The 21,771-nt window shown below is 42.4% G+C and overlaps 1 protein-coding gene across 1 annotated transcript in view; it reads left to right on the top strand.

Annotated features, from left to right (window-relative positions):
• The window catches only part of pcdh15b (protocadherin-related 15b), a 591,688-nt gene extending 588,201 nt beyond the window's left edge, over positions 1–3,487 (top strand). The window contains exon 36 of the mRNA XM_068002764.1: positions 2,912–3,487. Coding sequence (XP_067858865.1) covers positions 2,912–3,487 — 576 coding nt within the window. The remainder of the gene's footprint in view (positions 1–2,911) is intronic.
• The last annotated feature ends 18,284 nt before the right edge of the window (positions 3,488–21,771 follow it).

Genomic DNA, 21,771 nt, shown 5'->3' with positions numbered 1-21,771 from the left:
AAGATTGCTGTGTGGAATTACCTTGTTTGGAAATCATAAATATATAAAATTTTGATGAGTTCAGTGTCGTAACATTTCCTTATCGCTTATCTTATTGTGAAAGTTTTTCTAATATATTACAGATGTGAAGTCATCCATCTAGCTTCCTCTGCTGTTTCCCCTTTTCCCTTGTCCATAAGCCAAACGCCCCTGTCCTCTTCCCACTCTCGCCCTGAACCCATGTTTGTCTGATTTCTCGGCCATCTTCCCCCCACACTCTCCCCAAGCTCATTTTGCCCATGAGACCTACCTCCTGCACCCCTGACCCCATTCCCATTAAACTCTTGACTACCCAACTTCCCTTCATTGCATCCATGCTAGGTGACATTGTAAATAGTTCCCTTTCCTTAGACACTGTCCCTAACTTTTTCAAAAGCCATCACCACATCCCCTCTAAAAAAAAAATCCACTCTACTCCTCCATTCTCATTAACTACCACACCATCTAAAACCTTCCTTTCCTCTCCAAGGTCCTTGAAAGCTTTGTTGCATCTCATCCCTGTGTCCATCTCTCCTGCAGCTCCCTGTTTGAATCGCTCCAATCGGGCACCCACTCCTCCCATGGCACCAAAACAGTCCGAACCAAAGTCCCATGAAATTCTCTGACTGTGGTGCCTTATCTCTTATCCTCCTCAACCTCTCTACAGCTTTTGGCATGATTAATCACACCATCCTCTTCCAACACCTCTCCTCTGTTGTCCAGGTCCATGGACTTGTTCTCACTTGGTTCCAGTGCCCGGTTGGCTCAATTGTAGCACTCTAACCTCTGAGTCAGAAGGTTGTAGGATCAAGCCTCACTGCAGGACTTGAGCACATAAATCTAGGCCGATACTTCAGTACTGGGGGAGTGTTGCATTGTCAGAGATGTCAGGGGTAATTTTAACCACCAAGAGCGAGTGGGTTGGGGGGCGGGCAGTAAAAAGAGTTTGTTTTTGGTTCAGGACCGTATCTCGGATCCAACGCAACCACTTCTGGGTTTAACCCACGCGCGTTTGGATGCACACTCAACAGAAACCCAGAAGTCCTGTCCCCACTTAAAGCCTGTGGGCCGATATTTAAAGGGGCATTGTACCTCATTGCGATAGTTGAGGCACTTAATTTTTTGTGCACCAGAAATGTCGAACGAATTTAACCTTACCTGATCTCCAACTTCGGCATCAGAACCCCCCCACCCCCCCCATGTCCTCCACGGCCCACGATCCCTCCCTCCCTCTTTTCCAATCCCTGACCTTTCCACCAGACATCCAGTCAGCCTGTCAATTAGCCTGGCTGCCAGGCACTAAGCCTGGAAGTAAAATTTATTGCCCTCAATTAGGTCACGATCACAGATCGCAACCCGACAACTTTACTTCTGGGTGTCGCGTCCAATTATCGCCTCGTCCCACTCCACTCCCTTCCTGCCTCCATGTAAAAATCATGCCCATCGTCTTTCATACCAGATGCTAAGTCAAGACCCTGCCTACCTGTTCAGTTAGACATAAAGGATCCCATGGCACTTTTTCAAAGATAAGCAGGGAATTCTTTCAGCGTTGTGGCCAACATTCATTCCTGAACCTTGCTGTGTGCTCCCGCAGTTGCCCATAAAACAACATTGACTACAATTCAAAAGTAATTTATTGGCTGTGAAGTGTGTTAGGATATCCTGAGGTTATGAAAGGCGCTATCAACATGCAAGTCTTTCAAATCTTTATTTTCCATTCTTACCAATTCAGTTATAGCGGAGAGTATCTCCAGCAATGGCTTTTCTTCCCACCCTGACATCATCACGTCAGGAATTTCCCCAAGAATCCATCCTTGGCCCCTATCCTCTTCCTCATCTACATGATACCCCTTGGTGACATCATCCGCAGACATGGAGTAAGCTTTCACATGTACGCTGATGATACCCAGGCTGCCTCTCCACCACCTCTCTTGACCCTGCCACTACCTCTATGCTGTCAGACTTCTTGTCTGACATCCGGTGTCAGATGAGTCTTAATATCCTTCAGCTAAGTATTGGGAAAATGAAAACCATCATCTTTGGCTTCCACCACAAACACTGTGCCCTCACAGCTGTCTTCATCCCCCTTCCTGGCCACAGTCTTGGGCTGAATCAGACAGTTTGCAACCTTGGTGTCCTGTTTGGCCCCGAGCTCAACTTCAGACCCCATATCCTTTCTATTAAAGACTGCCCATTTTCACCGCCAAAACATTGCCCACCTCAACCGCTAGCTTATCACATCCACTACTGAAACCCTCATATGCCCTCGTCACCTCCATACTTGATTACTGCAATGCTCTCCTTGCTGGTCTCTCATTCTCCTGCTCTTCCAAAACACTGTAACTTATCTGACACCAAATTCTGCTCGTCTATCAACCTATCCTTATCTTGCCCATCACCCTGTCCTTAGTCACTTACCTCCTTATCTCTGTCATTTCCTCCAGCTCTACAACTCCCCTGATCTCTCTGTTCCTCTGGCCTTGTGTGCCTCCCTCTCTCCCTTCACCATTGACGGCTGTGCCTTCAAACCACCTAGGTCCCACTCTGTAGAATTCCCTCCATAACCCTTCTGCTTCTTCACATTTCACTTCACCTTTTAAGACCCTCCTTCAAACTCACCTCTAATCAAGCCTGTGATCACCCCTTCTAACTTCTCCTTCTTTGGCCTAATGTCTGTTTTCCTGCTACCTCTATGAAGTACATTGGGACATTTTTCCATTAAAGATGCTATAGAAATGCAAGTTGTTGTTGACGAAGGAAGATTGATCTTAAGCACTGCTTCAATATGATCCACTTTTGATTCAAATAACCCCTATGTAATTCAGACTACATTTAAAAGGTCTCAATGGAATAATGTCAACAGGCTTTCTAAAATATTCTTTTCCTCACACAGTGGTCTCGCCACAAACGAGTAAAGTTGGTTGTAGATCGAGAGTATGAAACCAGCTCAACTGGTGAGGACAGTGCACCGGAAGCACAAAGGATTCGTATCAAGCACCCAAATAACCACAGCAACATTAGCAGTAATATCTACATTGCTCAAAATGGATCAATCGTAAGAACAAGGCGTAGTTGTCCTCCTACCAACGGGAAAGCAACCTCACCTGCAAGAGTAGGAAAACATTTTAAGAAACTAGACAAACTGGCAGCGACGCAAGAAGAAAAGGTCCCATTGAACAATCCATTAGCAAATGCAACCGCTTCATGCAGCAATGACAATCTTAATGCAAGGCCATCGAGTAGTTCTGTGGCCTCCAGCAGCATGGGGCCTAACAGCTGCATGTCCAGACTGAGCACAGTAAAGGTAAAGAACGAGAGTGCAAAAAGCACAGATGACCAAGAATCAGCTGTTGACAATGAAGACGTTAAGGAGCCTTTTGAATCTCACAGTGATCAGACACAATCTGACGAGGAGGAACTGTGGATGGGACCTTGGAATAACCTTCACATACCAATGACAAAACTGTGATTTAGAATTTTTACTGCTATTAATGAGAAAATTCACTTTTTATGGGTTCCGTGGAAAGGTAACAATGATTTCCAATTTGTTCACCTCGAGCATACATTTTGATTTATGTAACTTACATTCAGTGGGATCAGCAAGCATCCACATTTCAATGTTTACAGAAATGGGTAAAACCTTGAAATGCAAAGAAACTCCTAAACACGAGAGTGTTTTCACATCCTGATTGTGTCTGTCTTTTCGTTGATTAGCCTCACAAAACAGTAGCCAACTGTCAGGAAGAAGAAGTTATTTGTTTGCTCATAGAAGTATAAGTAATAGACTCAGTGCTGACAATTGCCCTGCCCGGGAATCACTATGAAGTAAAACTAAAGGTTCATTCTGTGAGCTTCTGAAGTAAATTGGTTCCTTTACATAAAACGTGGTGCAGTTACTCTTATCCATTTTTGCAGATATTAATAGATTTCGCTGATTTCAAACTGTGGCCTCATTCTGACAAGTCCAATTACCTTCAGTAATTGATAGAAATGTCAAAACATATTGTCATAAATAAAAAATGGTACTTTTTAGAGCATCTCTCCTCCTCCTCTCCCTTCCCCCCCCCCCATCTCTTCACCCAACTATTAAATTATTGTTCTTCACTTTGTGAGCGGGGATTTCAATAGGTACCCATTAAATATAAACCTTCGAGTCAGCTAAATTATGGCAATGAAAGGTGTTGAAGATATAGCAAATCTGGCGATAACAACATTCTTCTGAGCTTTAGTGCAGCATAAATTTTTAATGAATGAAACATGGCACGTACTTTCAGCACTCCCACACTTGTAGAATTGATTTGCAAATTTTTCATCTACCCCCTATTTCATTTATTTAGTTTTCAGCTTTGATGAACATTAAGTGTCTTTTGTTGCATAAACTAGGTTCAGAATCTAAATGACAAGAAAAGACAAGGGCTGTCAAATTTATTGTCAAAATAACAGTGAGACTAATGGCGTCACCATAATTTATATGTACATGGTACAGCAACTTCAGGCGAGGAGCAAATGCACGGTTAAAAGTGACTATCTGAAAGTTGCTGTCCAGGTTGCGCCGCTCTGCTGTTAGCGACTTGAAAACAACATTTCGCTGTCTGACTCACCATTGAAATAGTGTGAAGTTGCTGTATTTGCACGGTAGATACGAACTAAACCTGCCGCCAATATTTAGGGATAGTAAATTAGTTGCATAAGTACCCTTTTAACAATGCGATAATTCTTCATTACTGTCAATCAACCTCTCTGGCACTGAAAATTAACTATAACAAGTGTGGAGTCTCATTCCTTCAGGTTTTGAATTTTTTGGGGAGATTTTAAAAATGTCAAATTTTAAATTTTTTAATGTTTTTTTTTTACTTTTCCTTTGTCTTTTTTTCTCTCTCTTAATCCAATCTTTCTTTCCCTCTCTACTTCTCTTTCTGTACCTGATTTGACCCCCTTTAATTCAGCCTCCTTCTCAGTCCTTCCTATGTTTATTTCCCAACCCTTAAATCTCATTGATTAAGGAGATACCCTGTTGCTTGCCCTGTTTCCCTCGCTGCACCGTTATCAGCTCGCTCTTTCAACAATTTTTGTGGACAAAAATTGTTTGTGCTGAAGGGTGCAGGGACAAGTCTAACGAAAGGCAGACACCGTTGGATGCCCTGCTACAGCAAATTCTGGCCCAAGAAGTTTCATAGTTATTCCTCTTAAATCTTACTTCCCCTGTGACAATATTGATGTGAGATTTGATAAACAGTGAAATACCTGATGATGGTGCATTGTGTAATTGTGATATCTGCCAAAGTCTGTGCTGGTGTTTCTGACGAGATGCTACTTTCAGTTGGTAGGTCAAAAGAAACAAAAAACATGGAAATTGATTAAATTGAATACCCGGCTATTGCCCGCAGAATAAGATTAATATAATCGGGGTATATGCCTAAACATTGGCAAGCTTGTTTAACAGATTCCTGTCTAGTTTAATGCATTTGAGAATAGGTCTTGACAGATTCTGGATATCTGCTGATAACTGAATTTCTCTCCCTTCACCATTGGAGTCCAGTAGATAACATTATTGATGTGTCGACTAACCAACAAATACAGCTTTTATGTATTACTTGTCAAGTTACACTTTAATTCTGCAAAGTTGAGCAATTTTTAAACATATTTTTTGTCACAATACTAATCAAGTTTTAGCCAGGTCTGGGAGTAGGTTATACTCTCACATAGAATTCCCCCTCTCAGTGACATCACATATAAATACCAGCACTAGATGGAGCTCATAACATTTTTACTATGAGTATTATTCAGGCAGTACTACTCCAATAAAATGAAAACCAATGCTGGGGTGCAGCTCAGTGGGAATGAGCAGCCCACCATTACCTTGTCCAACTGACCATTCCTCACACATGAGACTGGACAGTAAATACCAGCAGACTATTTGACTGTGGCAGCATCATATTTTTTCTTCTTTTCTGTAAATTGTAAACTTTGATATTCTAATAATTATGGAAAATAACTGCCCTATCCACACTAATGAGACTCAGAACTCAAGATTTCTTCCTTTTTCTCTCTATACCTGTACCTTTTGGCACCATCATTATTCTCTCAATATTTTTCTTCAAAGCTTTCATTCTAGAGTGTTTACATAAGAGTTTTGATGCAGCCAAATGTTTTCCTCAAATGTTTAGTAACTTTAGTTTGTTGCAGTTGTGATTTATTATATTCATAAGATTGTCTTTGCCATTGTGTACTAACGTATATCAAAGATTTAAATGAACTCTGGATGTTGGCTTCTGTCAAAGTGAATCACTGTAATTTTAAATCAGTGGTGACTCACAAACTGGGTCAACTCCAGACCAAACAATTCAAAATTGCTTACACATTTTAAACTTACAGAATATTATAAATGTAGTCCAGATTAAAGTAAATTAATCTTTTGAATGAATTATTAGTAGTATATCCCGGTTATAGGAAGGAAATGCTTCCAATGCTTGAAGTCCTCACTGCCACAACCAAGTGATGTAGGTCTGTAACAGTAACACTGTTCAAGTCCAAACATTTACACCAGTTTGGAGTTAACAAAGAGAAGAGACAAGTTAAGACGGGCCAGGTACAAGAAAAGGCCAGTCAACCCATTGAAGTTCACCCCCATCGTACCCTAACTCTATCACAGCAACTCTTATCTTGCACAACTGCACTCTTCTTGCCTTCACTACTCTACCATTCCAAACACTCTCATTCTTTTGGGTAGAGGAGTTCTACCTGATTTCTATTTTAAATTTACTTTTCAATAATTGAATATATGTCCTTGGGTCATATTTCCCATGTTTACCTTGAAGTAATAATCTGGGCTTATTTTATCTATACTGTTTAATAGCATCGTTTAACCACCTTCTTTCTAGACTGTAAGATTTAAGGTTCTCTAATCGTTCCTTATAGTTCATGCATTTTACACTTGGGATCAATTTCATGCTCTTTGTACCCTTTCCAATGCATGTTTTTTTTGTGGCATGGAGACCAAAATTTATTACGTGTGGTCTGACCAGTGCATTTTAAAGCCTTTTCATCTATGGATGTATTTGACTGTTCTGGCCTGTGTATTCCAGCATTCAATTGCTTTGCCATCTATATCTAAAATGTTATGAATGACATGTCTACTATTAATCCTATGTCCCTTTTCTAAACCTCCCTGTTCTAACTCATTTTTATCCATTGTATACTTATGATCCATGCATTCATGGTTTTGACTAGAGGTGTAAAATTTAATTTACAATTTGTTTGCCCAATTGCAAATCTTTAGCTGCTGGTTCAGTCTCTAATGCCCTCCACATTTTAGTATCATCAGCAAATGTGACAAGTTTATAGTTAGTCTGATATCCAGGTCATTTATGTTGATTAGAAACAACAAGGGTTCAAGTACTGAACTCCCTTGGTACTTCATTCAAGATCTCAATCTAGACTAATGTTACAATTCTCATGTGTACTTGCCGTTCCCTAGTTTTAACTACCTATGTATATCATTCCATGTTTTACTCTTACACGTGGAACTTTGTCAAAACCTTCTTTAAAAACAAAAAAGAAAACAATACCTAAGGTGTGTCACAACTTACATTATCTGTAACATCCTCAAAAAAATCAAGGAGGTTTGTCAGGCAAGATCTTCTCCTAAATCCATGCTGGCTGTATCCGATTCCGATATCATATTGCACATATCCTCCAGCCCACCCTTTAGAATAGTTCCATGTTTAAAAATCTGGTATTGATACTAGGCTAATGGGCTTGTAGTTGCCTGGGTCAGATTTACCACCCTCTTCTTTTCTGGACCTTTATTAATGCCAGCGATTCCCCAATGATGTAATCAGAGCCCTTCAACCTCACTAATTCCAACAACAGCTCTGTGATGTAACCAGTGCCCTGCAAGCTCACTGATGTCAGTGATTTCCATCTGATGTAACCAGTGCCCTGCAATGCCAGTAACTACCTCATAATATAATCAATGCCCTACAACTCTTCAATGCCAGCAATTTCTCCATGATGCAGCTGGTGCCTACAAATTTCCTCCCTGGTCTCTTTCAGAACAATAGAATATATATCATGTAACCCAAGGTATGTCTTCAGTCTGCGAATGTCTGAACTTTGTCTTCTTTAAGTTCACTACCACTTTTAACTTTTACAATTCTTACTACCCTTTCACTGCCATGGCACTGGAAGAACTTTTTAGCAATGTTCTTAACACCTTTATCTATACTCACTTCTAGAATCCCCTCCGCAGAGTAAAATTTTGATTACCCAAATTCACGCACAGAAGCTTAACTCACTCCTGCTACATTCCTTTGTGCGCTATTTCTAGACATTAATCCATTTATTTTAAGTAGGTTAATGATTGCATAAAAATAACACAATATGAGCATATGTGAACTTAGCCAATCAGAATTCCAACCTGTGCATCACTAATAGCCAATTTCTCCCAGAGTTCTCCCCTATTTTTGTCTGAAGACTTTGGGGGGAATTTTAACTCACCCCACCCAGTCGGAATGGGCTGACATGCAGTTAAAATAACTGCTAAGTCAAATCGCCCCATTCCCGCTCAATTCATGCTTCACTGGACCTTTTTAGAAGGCTGAAGTGCTTGCCTGACTCATTAATACATGCAAATCCCCATTTATGTCATTGGGCCCTGATAACATTTTAATGGCCCACTGAGCAGGGTGCCTGCTGAGAAAAACCTGGTGGGGAAGAAGAGGACACCATTTAAGGCAAGTCAAAAGAACTTTCCTTAGTGGGCCCAGGACAAGCAGGAATGCTCTTCCGGGCCCCACAAGGAAAGTCTGGGCCTCTTCTGCCCGGGCTCCCCCAATTCCCACCCACATAACGGCCCCAATGCCACACACACGACTTACCTCGGTGCTGGGGGGAGGGGAAGCGGCCTCTGGGTCCCACGATTTTGATCTGCCTGAAGCCGGCAAGCTGCCTTTTCAGGTGGGCAGCTCGCCAATGGCATACAAATGAAGCCCTGGAGTTAAAATAACCCGAGCCTCAAACTGATGACATTGAGCAGATTTAAGCTTGTCCCGCCCACCCAAAACCCATTACCAGTTAAAATTTCCCCCTTCGTATAGTTTGCTTTTCTGCTTATTCCCATTTTAATTGACCTCTTTATCCATCTTGGAGCCTGCTTATTTAACTGATACTTATTTTTCTTGGGCATGTACTTATTCTGTGCTCTCAGTTAATTAATTTTAATTCTTCTTCATTCACTTGAAATTTTGGTTCTTAAAATCATGTATTTTTTTTCTGGTCTTAACTGGTGTTAAATATTAGATAGCCCTATATTTAAACACGTTGTACTCTTTATTGTTGCTTTATTGTACTACTTTTTGTAACCGTGTTCATTTAAGAATTATATAGCAAAGCGAAGAAAAACAAGCAACAAAAAATTAAAGAAAAAGACGTCAATATTAGACTGTTTACAGCAGGATAGCAATATTACAATAATAACAAACTATAGTACAAGATTGTAACCATCAAACACCTGAGGCTAAATTACACCAATCAACCATAACAATGAACAAGCATATAACCTGAGACAAGTGGGTATTGTAGTGAAAGTTTCAATAAGAAATAAGAGGCTTTTTAAAGCCCGATATTTAACAGGGGTAAGTGGGACCAGGAGACAAATCAAATTTATATTAGGAAAGGTCTTTGTCATGATTTTAGAGCTTTTAAGCATTAATCCAACAAAGGGAATGTGAATTTGGGGTAGACCAGTGGACATCTGACCTGCAAGAGAAAGATTGGGAACAATATGGGGAAGAGAAGGAATAGGTGCAGCCAGGCTAATATTTGAGCAGGCCCCCACCCCGACATACAATGAGATAGGGGGACAAGAACAGAGCCCTCCAGAATCCCTGCACCACCAAGTCCTGTGCCAGTGCACAGACCCAAGGTTAACTGACAATGCCAGGATTATACAATATATTGACAAGTATTAGCTTAGTTCAGTTGGTAGTACTCTCACTTCTGAGTCAGAAAGCTGCTTTACGATTTGAGCGGATAACTGGGCTGACACTTCAGTGCTACATTGTCTGAGGTGTCGTATTTTGTATGAGATGTTAAACCAAGGCACTCTCTATATGTTCAGATGTATGTAAAAGATCCCATGCCACTATCGATGAAGCGCAGGGGGTTGTCCCAGTTTCCTGGCCGAAATTTATCTCAACCAAAAACAGATTTACTGGTCATTCGTCTTACTTGCTGTTAGTGGGGTCTTAATTTGCACAAGTTGGCTGCCATGTTTGTCTACATAACAGTGACTGCTCTTCAAAAGCAATTCATTGGCTGTAAAGTACATTGGGACATACTGCTGCTGTGAAATGGTGCAATATAAATGCAAGCTTTCTTTCATTATACCCTTTTCCCCATTTCTTTCTATGCTTGCCAGAATTGTCTGTGTGTTCCATTTGTATGTTTGTATGAAGCAATGTACCATTTCAATAGCATAAAAAGCTTGATTTTCATCAGCTGGACATGTGCTTTCATCATATTCTCAGGTTTCCTTGAAAACCAGGTTAGAAACTGTCAGTGTGTTGAACTGTGTGCCCACATAGATTCTGTATTTCAACAGTAACTTGCCACCTTGATTATAAAGCTTATTGGGAGCTCAACTAATGTTCTGTTAGTCGTATTCAGTGAAAATAGTGGGAAGAATTTTCCAAGGGCCTAGGTCTCCGTTAATGTCAATGGACAGAAAATCACAGACAATGCACCCATAATTGGTTGTCCACTGCATGCGAGGCCCCACCATGACTAGGAGCCTTGGAAAATTTCACCTGCGAAGCCCATTAAAAGATCTTCCAACATTTCCTTTAAGGACTTTTTTTTTAACATTACAACTGTGGTATTGGTGCAAATAAGTTTTGCTTCGCACCGACACTGTAGTTATAATGTAAATGCAGTCTGAATCTGGAATCAGGGCCTGAGCTGACACTGGAGCGAAGCAGAGTAAGAGTCTCTGGAGGAAGGAGTATTACTCCACATCACTTCAGAGCCAATTCAGCCCTTAATATCCAACTTATACTTCACAAGTTTAGCATTGGAGCAAAGCCAAAACAGCTTCACACCAATGTTAAACTTGTAGAGTGAATGCACCCTTATGTTTTAGGATTTGATCAATCAAAGCAAGAAACCTTTTTATACTTATTTATCCATAGGTCTTGTTAATTTGCTGATTGAGCATAATTATTTCACCCAACATGGAGCAAATAAGATTCTCAGCTTATCATAGTAGTATGAATTTCTGGAAGTAATAACTTTCCAAAATCACGATTTTCCCCTCTCACTATTTATAGTCATTCCTTCTTTAAAAAAAACATTTCCCCTGCCATATTTCCTGATTGAAATAGGCAATCTGCTCCCAGGCCTTTGGTGACATGGCTCCTCTGTTGGCTACTCGGAGATGTGTCAGCCCCATTAATCTAAAGGAAAAGTTGCTGTTTAAAGGCACTGTAAGCAGAGACTAATATAAATCATTCTTAAAGGGACAACATAGCAGCAAAGTGTATTGGTGCTACATTTCACTGTCCAACAGACTATAGAGTATAGATCTGTGCCTGTGGTGTGGTCCCATACACAAGTTCCCAAACTGGGTTGTGCTTTCAGGAGAATGCACAAAGTAATACTGTATTGGTAAGGAAGGGAATAATTGGAAAGCAAGCCATCCATCAAGTGCCACTTTGAAAAGATGGGATAGATTTTCATTTTCACACCCTGGGCAGTAATCTGGCAGAGCAGATCACCCACACGTTATAGAACTTGCCCGATTTTCATTTCATTGATCCTCCAAGTCCAGTTTGCTGAATAGTTGGATGCAATAAGCTGCAAAATGTTGGTTAACAATGCCATATCCAGATTGTAGTTGAAATTGAGTGCAATGGATAAGAAATAGATGGAAGAACTGATCAAGTGGAATTGCATTATAGCATGCATTTCACTTTGCAGACTCAAGAAACCAGTCCAGATGGAATGGGGATCATGGATATTTAGTACATGAAATCCCCTCAGGAGAATAACTAAACAATAAGTAACAGCCATTTCCTGTGAAAAGGCTGAGTGGAAGGATATACACATTTAAAAAAAACTTGTCAGTGCACAATTGTGGGTACAAAAAACAGCACAGAACAGTATCTTGGTGAAAGATGTTCTTCAGAATAACATTAACTTATTTTAAAAAAAAACTTAGAACACCTATAATGTTGATAAAATGCACCAATATGCCTTCAAGGACAATGAACCTTGTTGATGTATGCTTCATGCTAGCCTTTGGATGTCACTCTGCTGGCTGCTCTATAACTGTGATAAAAATGTCCTGGTCTCTGATTTTTTTTTTAAACAAGTGTTTGTACGTACGCTTATGTTGAAAGAATCAATCCTGTCTGTTTGATTTATTAATAAAATGCATCAAATACAATGTGAATAGCTTAGTTTTCAAATGGCTTTTATTTGTTAATACCTGTTATCTTATTGCGTATCACCTTAAAATTAATTGCATTGTTGAATGTGGGGGCAGGCACATTTCCAGGTCTAAAAGTTAAATTCAAAGAATTGATGATAGCATACTAGGAGGGCAAATCATGGCATCTTGGGTGACAGTGACATTGATTATATTTGATGTGATCTGGGATAAATCAATACCCAAGTAAACAATCTAAAAAGGGTCAAGACAATGAGGGAAAAGCTTAAACAAATTGAATTGGGGAGAGAATAGTTTTCCATTTCCAGGAGCCTCAGCTGAGGACATATGGGGCATAGCGTCAAAGTTGTGAGGCATAACTGCCAGTGTGGAGCTTTACTAGCGATCCACGTGGATCGGAGAATCAGGGTTACAGTGTTATGGCCATATCTCCAACCTGCACTCACTCCGTGCTAAAGTGGGGCCTCCCAGTTTAAGCTCTTATCAATCTGAGGCTGTCAGACAAAAAAAATTCATTGCTCCCTATTGGATAGCTCACAAGCTGTATTTAATGACCATCACTTTTTAAACTGCTAAAGAATGACAAATAAGTGGATACACGGCAGAGTTTTAATAGCTATAACCAATGCACCTGACCGTTACAAAGTCAACAAGTGTGTCATTGAGGCTGTTAATTGCTTAGAGTAGTGATGATCTTGTCACAGTTGCTCCATGAAAAATGATATAAAAGAACCCAAATCAGAGATAGATCCAATGGCTTAATGGGCTATGCTGTCAATTTTTTTTATTTTGCCAATTTCAAAATGGCTGATAGATGTTGATGAGCTATATCCTTCAGCATTTACAGGCATCCCAATTGCATTACTGATCGGCCTGATAGTTTAACAAGCAAATGCTGCATGATCTGTGTGACAAATTCAAAAAGGGTTTTACAAAGCTGCTCCCCTGGCACAGAGCTTTACATGTTGGGAGCACAGATCAGGAATCTGGGCAGGGAGGTCAGTGGGCCAAGCAGGATTGTCCATCCAACTGGGAGTTAAATTGGTAAAAGCTACTCCTTAGTGTCTGACTAAATAATTACTCACTACAAGAGGTGTTGAGGGCGACTACTATGCTTAACTTGTATGCTACTGCCATCTATTGGAGCCCTGTCAGAGAAACTCTTGGTATAAGTTAATTTGCAATGTGTAAAGCCGTATTTCAAGTCACACTGCTGCTTTGCTTTTCAGAAAGAAATATCTCTTCTGTCAACTCTCTTAGCATCTCCAAAACAGCAGTAAAGTTAGTAAAGAGATATTATTTGGGATTGCTGACTTCCTCTACAATTTAGCTACCATCAGTTGTGCTCACAGGTGTGCACCTGCAGGGAATCCACATCCACATGCAAGAGGCAAAACATTAATTCTGTTCACATGTCATCACGGTTGTGAGTAAACCAATTACCCAGCAGCTTTTACTAGTTTTATCCTTAATAGTTCTTGATTCTATGGGCGGGTTTGGAAAGCAGACCTGAATGGCGGATGATGCAAAATAAGCTCTGAATCTAAGGACGACACTTTATATCTGTTCTCTTTTACAGGTAACAAGAGGCAATGAAATCATGGCTCACGAATCCAGTTCTGAATCCTAAAACAATGCACTAGAGAAATTTAATGGGACCACAAGAATAGTCATAGAGAGCATTTTAAAAATTAAGTTTGTCATAATTTGGTTAAATATTTCTGCCTTGTAAGATACAGGATTTTTGGTGAAAGTTAGCTTGGCCACTTCTAACTTTGGACTTACTGACTTAATGGAAAAAAACCCAGCCTGTAAGTTATTGAACAGACATTTTGTCAGGTAACTACAAACCACAGACTTTTGTCTGCTGCTAAAAAAACAGGTAACAGACATAGAACAGAAGAAGGTCACAACTTTGGACAGTGCATCAGTGAAAAAATGGCAGGGAAGACCCCCCCCCTCCCTTTTATGGCAGTCGGAAGCCATAAAACAAAGAATATTTCCATAAAAGGTATTGATCAGGCTTGCCTAAAAACTGTGTAAAAAGGAGAATGAGCTTGGCTATCATCAGGAGAGGCCGCATGAAGACGGCAAGGAAGAATCACTTCGGTAGGGACTCCCAGCTCTACATAGAACAGATGGTCTGGTCAACCAACCTTCTGAACCATATTCCGGTTGTGAGCATTTTCTAGATCTGCTGCTTATTGTCGTTTGGCAATCGAATAAAGTGCATGGTAATCTTGATCCCAGTTTCTGTGCTCAAGGTTAGAACTAGTAATAAGGCTATATCCCTAAACATAGGGACAAGAAAAATGAATAGTACTAATCCTACAGCTTATTCAAGGTGAATGATTTAGTGCCGGAAAAGGAACACTCTCAACTTTGGGTAGCCAGTCAGCATCAAGGACCGCACAGGTTTGAGGAAGAGGAAAGCTCAGTCCACACAAGCAGGAAGACGACAGGAACAGGAACCAGACTCCACCCCCACCCCCCCTCCCCCAGTAACAGGAACCAGACTCCACCCCCACCCCCCCATCCCCCAGTAACAGGGACCAGACTCCACCCCACCCCCCCTCCCCCAGTAACAGGGACCAGGCTCCACCCCCACCCCCCTCCCCCAGTAACAGGGACCAGACTCCACACCACAACCACCCCCCACTACTAGTAACAAGGACCGGACTCAGGAACGAGAGAGCTTATCTGGGGTGTTGGTGTGTGGATCTCTGTGAATAAAGGCTTGGAAGCAACTGAAGACCAGGCTCCACACAGCTATCCAATTTATAACACAAGACTCCCCCTCACCCCCCCACAACCCCATAACAGGAAACAGACATCCCCCCAGGAACAGGAACCAGATCCTCCCCCCTGCCCCCCCCCCATAACAGCAACCAGACCTGCCCCCTCCCCCCCCCCCCCCAATAATAGGAAACGGACCCCGTCGCAAGAAACAGGAACTGGACTCTTTCTCCTCTCGTCCCCCGCACCTCGTAACAGGAACCAGACTCTTTCCCACCCATCCCCATTAACAGGAACAAGACCCCCCCCACTCACAGGACCCAGACTCTTTCTTTCCCACACCCCCCCCCCCAACAGTAACAGGAACCATCCTCCCCCTAATAGCAGGGAATAGGGCTCCCCCACATAATGATAGTGTTGTTAATAAGTTAGTATGATGAAGGATCTCGAGAAGCTCTTAAATGGACTACACTATGTCACGGACGAATTCTTTGAATTCGCTCTGCTCTCAATAATTTATATTTTTAAAATGACTCCTTTTCCTCTAATGTATGTTTTGCACCCCTGTTTTGCACTCAATAGGCTACAAGTTACAGATGACAATACCAGTGGACAAAAATGTAAAGTGATAAGAGTTGCATTGAGTCTACAGCACAGAAACAAGCTATTCCGCCTGGTCTGTGCCAGCGTTTATGCTCCACACGAGCCTCCTTCCACCCTCTTCATCTAATCCTATCAGCATGTCCTTCCATTCCTTTCTTCCTCACGTGCTTATCTAGCTTATCTTTAAATACATCTATGCTATTCGCCTCAACTACTCCTTCTAGTAGCGAGTTCCACATTCTTACCACTCTTTGGGTAAAGAAATTTCTCCTGAATTCCCTATTGGATTTATTGGTGACTATCTTATATTTACAGCCCCTAGTTTTGGTCTCCCCCACAATTGGAAACATCTCTACGTCTACCCTATTAATTTCTTTCATAATCTTAAAGACCTCTATCAGGTCACTCCTCAGCCTTCTCTTTTCTGGAGAAAAGAGCCTCAGCCTGTTCAGCCTTTCCTGATAAGACTCAGTTCTTGTGAATCTATTTGCACTTTCTCCAGTACCTGTATATCCTTTTTGTAATATGGAGACCAGAACTGTGCACAATACTCCAAGTGTGGTCTAACCAAGGTTCTATACAAGTTTAACATAACTTCTCTGCTTTTTAATTCTATCCCTCTAGAAATGAACCCCTGTGGTTGGTTTGCTATTTTTAAAACGGCTTTATTAACCCATGTCACTGCTTTTAATCATTTGTGTATCTGTATCCCTACATTCCCTTGCTCCTCTACTCCATTTAGACTTATTATCCAAACAGTACATGGCCTCCTTATTCTTCCTATCAAAATGTAACTCACACTTATCTATATTGAAATTCATTTACCAATTACATGCCCATTCAGCAAGTTTATTAATGTTGTCTTGCATTTTGTCGCACTCTTCCTCAGTATTTACTATAGCCCTCTGATATGGTGTCGTCCCTAAATTTTGAAATTGTACTTCCAATTCCTGAGTCCAAATCGTTTATGTAAATTATGAACAGTGGTCCCAGCACTGATCCTTGTGGAACAACACTTCCCAACTTCTGCCAGTCTGAGTAGCTTCCCTTAACCCCTACTCTTTGTTTTCTGTTTTGTAGCCAACTTGCTATCCATTCTGTTACTTGTCCCCTGACTCCACATGCTCTGACCTTAGTCATGAGTCTATTATGCGATGCCTTTCAGCCCTGGTTTAGCAGAGGTTTTAACTCATTGAAAGTAAATGGGTTGATGCCTCTATTAAAGTAAGGGTCAAAGGCATACAACGACAGATATTATGCATTCGCCCACTGGTACTGCCGTCCAGAATTACCAACCTAGGCCAGGAATTTTCTCAAGCTGTCCCCGCTCCGCAGTCGTAACTTCACCAGAAGTGTAGTGCAAATCCTGTTTACCTAAAGTTACGGTGGGGCAGCAGGGGCCAGCTCCAAGTGAATTTCCAGTCTTAATGTAATATCTTTATTCCTGATTAATTAGTTGCTTTAAAATGCATTTGCATTTAAATACTGTGTTTAAATACTTCTGCCTTTATGTTTTTTAAATTATCTACCCATCCCTCAACCGTATTCCACGCTTCGTTAAAGCAAACTTTTTTTCCATTGTCTTTTAAAAAAAAATGATACCATACAAATTCCCAGATAGTGCTTTGTAGCTTCTCTTTCACTGTGACTTGTGATCGGTTTTATTTTGTTTAGCTTTCACCCTCACTGAATAATAGATTTATCTTATGATTACTTACACCCTAATACTTCCCTGCATCTAGATTGCCAACCATTTCCAGCTCATTGCTTAATTATAGATCTGGTATTGTGTATAATCTAACTCTTTGATTCATGTGCTAATAACCATCTTCAACCAGCTCTATGGATTTATTCCGTCTCCTTGAAGGTGATTCTAGTTTATTTTAGGATTATTATAAAGGGAATATCTTGATTGCCGGTAATTTTTTGTGTCAATTTTGGAAAATGACAATCTAGGTGTAAAGACTACTTTGAATAAAATAAATGACAGTTTGTAAATTCTGACATAGGTTTAGCAAGGTCATAAATCTTTTGTATTGGTGGACTAAAGACAGCAATTATTGGGGAGTGGGTCCAATTAACTTAAGTCATGCTACATCTTTTGAATGGATACCTGATGTACTCTATTAGAACATTAAATTGCATTTACATAGAATTTACAGCACAGAAACAGGTCGTTCTGACCAATGGGTGCCAATGTTTAGTCTCCATTTGGGCCAGGACTAAAAACAGGTGCAAACTTACGACAAATGTGCACAAGTGAGTAGGAGCAGGTGCAAGTGGAAAGGGCAGTCCAGGAGACCGCTTAACAGAGGGCCAACATGGGTATGAGCTCTGCTGAAGAGGACAGAGATGCAGACTTTAGTGGCCTAGCCGTCGAAACAAAAATGTTTTCTGTGCACCAATTGCTGAATATATTGGACTGCCTGCCAGCGATCTAACGTCCCACATCTGAGCTGGTGGACGAGTCCTCTACCAACTTGTGTTGGGTTCTGGCTCATGGTGTGAACCACGGACTGTATAGTCACCTCAGTGGAGACTGCAGCTGGGCTCTGCTTGCAGGAGTTCGCAGCACCAGTCGTAGCTCCTTCAGGGATGCTCTTAGTGGCACCATACAGGTTCTGGGCTCCATCATCTCCTCCGCCTTGGACAGGCTGGGAGACTGAAGCGCTATGAATCGCCCCTCATGAATGTCCAACCGTCTGCTCTTCTGCAGACCAGTGGGAGCACTGAGCCACAGTCCCACACCAAGGACAGACATGCAGTGGGAATGAAACATGTTGCCTTCCCTCAGGATGACGCATCCACACCCTTGTGACTCCCACAACTGATGGCTTCCTCGCTGGGCCAGACTACAGCCAGGCTCCTACAGGTCGTCGACCACAAGCATCTAAGGAGCTCTCATCTGAGCCATAGCAGCCTTCCACCTCCCACGCTGAAGCCACAGGGGGAGCACCTCATAGAAATAGTAGAATCAGTAAGAGAACACTGAAGTATGGCACTAGGGGCTCACACCAAGGTGGTAGTTAGTGTATAGGCATTTGTGTAAGCCAGTAAAATAATAATCATTTTTAAAATCTTTGTTTGCAGAGAGTGTTTCCAGTAGTATAGTAGACCCTGCAATGTCAGGTGACATGAATGTGAATGTTGGTCTTTGGGCAGATGTAGTTCATTGGAGGAAGAAAGCACTGGGACAGATGTTGGACATGACTGTTCATGCAGGTGGGGCAGGGATTGTTCAGCTGAAGTGCTGTTCCACGAGCTGCTGTCAAAGGACTCTGAAAGCAGGAAAAATTTGAAGAAATGTGTCATCGTCGCCATTTTGCTGAAAGTCTTCATCCGATGGTGGCTCCACGTGTCATCCCAGGGCAAGGTTATGTAATATGCACCAAACCACTGTGATACATGACACTCTTTCTGGGCTTTATTGGAAGAAGCCACTAGATCTGCCCAGGCAGCAGAAGCGTTGCTTGAGCACTTCAATGGTCTGCTTGACGAGGGCTTTGGCCAAACCATGGATCTGTTCCCCTCCAAGTCACACACCATCCCGACTTGGAAATTTATCGCCGTTCCTTCATTGTCGCTGGGTCAAAATCCTCGAACTCCCTTCCTAACAGCACTGTGGGAGAACCACCACCATACGGACTGCAGCGGTTCAAGAAGGCGGCTCACCACCACCTTCTCGAGGGCAATTAGGGATGGGCAATAAATGCTGGCCTCGCCAGCGTCGCCCACATCCCGTGAACGAATAAAAAAAAAAATCTGATTGCAGCGCAGTTCAACCGCTGAGCGTCAGTTTCTGAGTGGAGTCAGCCAAGTGTGCTGAAGAGTGCTGATGTCCCAAATCAGCCATCCTCTCACGTGCTGTGCAGGGGCAAAGAGTGGGAGAATGGAGGAATGCCGCAAGATACAAGCGTCATGGCAGCTGCCCGGAAAGCGGGCACAAGTCTGGATGGTGCAACGCTGGTGATCATGAGTCAGATGCACATTAATGGACTTGGGTGAAGCCTGTGATCCGTGTAATCTCCAGAAACCTATTCTGCTGTTCCCTCTTGTCCGTGGGGAAACGATGAATCATAGAATCATATAATCATAGAAAGTTACGGCACAGAAGGCGGCCATTCGGCCCATCGTTTCCATGCCGGCCAAAAAAGAGCTATCCAGCTTAGTCCCACTTTCCAGCTCTTGATTCCTAGCCCTGTGGGTTATGTCACTTCAAGTGCTCATCCAAGTACGTTTTAAATAAGTTGAGGGTTTCTGCCTCTACCATCCTTTCAGGCAGTGAGTTTTAGAACCCCACCACCTTCTGGGTTAAAAATTTCTCCTCAGCTCCCCTCTAATCCTTCTACTAATTACTTTAAATCTATGTCCCCTGGTCACTGACCCCTCTGCTAAGGGAAATTGGTCCTCCCTATCCACTCTATCTAGTCCCATCATAATTTTATATACCTCAATTAAATCTCCCCTCAGCCTCCTTTGTTCCAAAGAAAACAACCCCACCCTATCCAATCTCTTCTCATAGCTAAAATTCTCCAGCCCTGGCAACATCCTTGTAAATCTCCTCTGCACCCTCTCTAGTGCAATCACATCTTTCCTGTAATGTGATGACCAGAACTGCACGCAGTAATCAAGCTGTGGCCTAACCAATGTTTTATACAGTTTAGCATAACCTCCCTGCTCTTGTATTCTATGCCTTGGCTAATAAAGGAAAATATCCTGTATGCCTTTTTAACCACCTTATCGACCTGTCCTGCTACCTTCAGGGATCTGTGGACATGCACTCCAAGGCCCCTTTGTTCCTCTATACCTCTCAGTATCCTTCCATTTATTGTGTAAGTGATATTATAGATGAAAGAGTCAAACACGGCATCAGTCACCCGTTTACTGCAAGCATGGAACTGCAAACTGACATACTGATTCCCCAGTGGTAGATTGGAAGAAGCCGGAGGCAAAGAAGTCAGGCAAAGACTGCAACAGGCAATGCAGTGCCAGCTGTGGCAGTGTGTTGCACGTCTTGTTGCAGGAGGTAGCACGGGTCTGTGATAGCCTCCCTGGAGAAGCACAGCTCCTGTACGCACTGCTCCTCTGAGAAGTGCAGGTATGTAACTCTGGGCCTATACGCCCCTGTTTGGGAGGACAAGGACGTCTGCGAGCTCTCCTCCTCTGTGGTCCTCTTGCAGCTCCAGCTCCAGGTAATCTTTTCAGCTGCTGCTTTTCTTCCTCTAGCCAGAGTGGAATAGCCAAAAGGATGCCCATTTCCAGAAAAAGAGTGTTGGCAGTACGTCCCCTTAAACTGTGAAAATTGTCCAGCCAGTACAAGCAGTAAAAATTTGATTCAGCAGCCAAAATCATCCGTGAACTAAAGCAAGGTGGCTACCAAACATTTGCAATGATTTCAATGAGGGTATGTGAGGACTCCTTTAAGTAGCACTGGGAGTGACGGCCCAACCCCCCCCCCACCCCGCACCCCCAACGGGGCATTGGACCAAGCCCAGCTAATCAGATTGCGAGTGCAATCTCACCTATTTTTAACACTGCAGAAATTGATCCCCTGCTCACCCCGCCACTGGAGCAACAGTTGATCCTCTGCTCACCCCGCCATTAGAGCAACAGTTGATCCTCTGCTCACCCCGCCACTGGAGCAACAGTTGATCCTCTGCTCACCGCCATTGGAGCAACAGTTGATCCTCTGCTCACCCCGCCACTGGAGCAACAGTTGATCCTCTGCTCACTGCCATTGGAGCAACAGTTGATCCTCTGCTCACCCCACCATTGGAGCAACAGTTGATCCTCTGCTCACCCCGCCACTGGAGCAACAGTTGATCCTCTGCTCACCGCCATTGGAGCAACAGTTGATCCTCTGCTCACCCCGCCATTGGAGCAACAGTTGATCCTCTGCTCACCCCGCCATTGGAGCAACAGTTGATCCTCTGCTCACCCCGCCATTGGAGCAACAGTTGATCCTC

Source organism: Heptranchias perlo, chromosome 21 (genome assembly GCF_035084215.1).
Source record: "Heptranchias perlo isolate sHepPer1 chromosome 21, sHepPer1.hap1, whole genome shotgun sequence".
Lineage (NCBI taxonomy): Eukaryota > Metazoa > Chordata > Chondrichthyes > Hexanchiformes > Hexanchidae > Heptranchias > Heptranchias perlo.
Note: the sequence above shows the minus strand (reverse complement) of the source record. Positions and strands in the feature narration are given on the sequence as shown.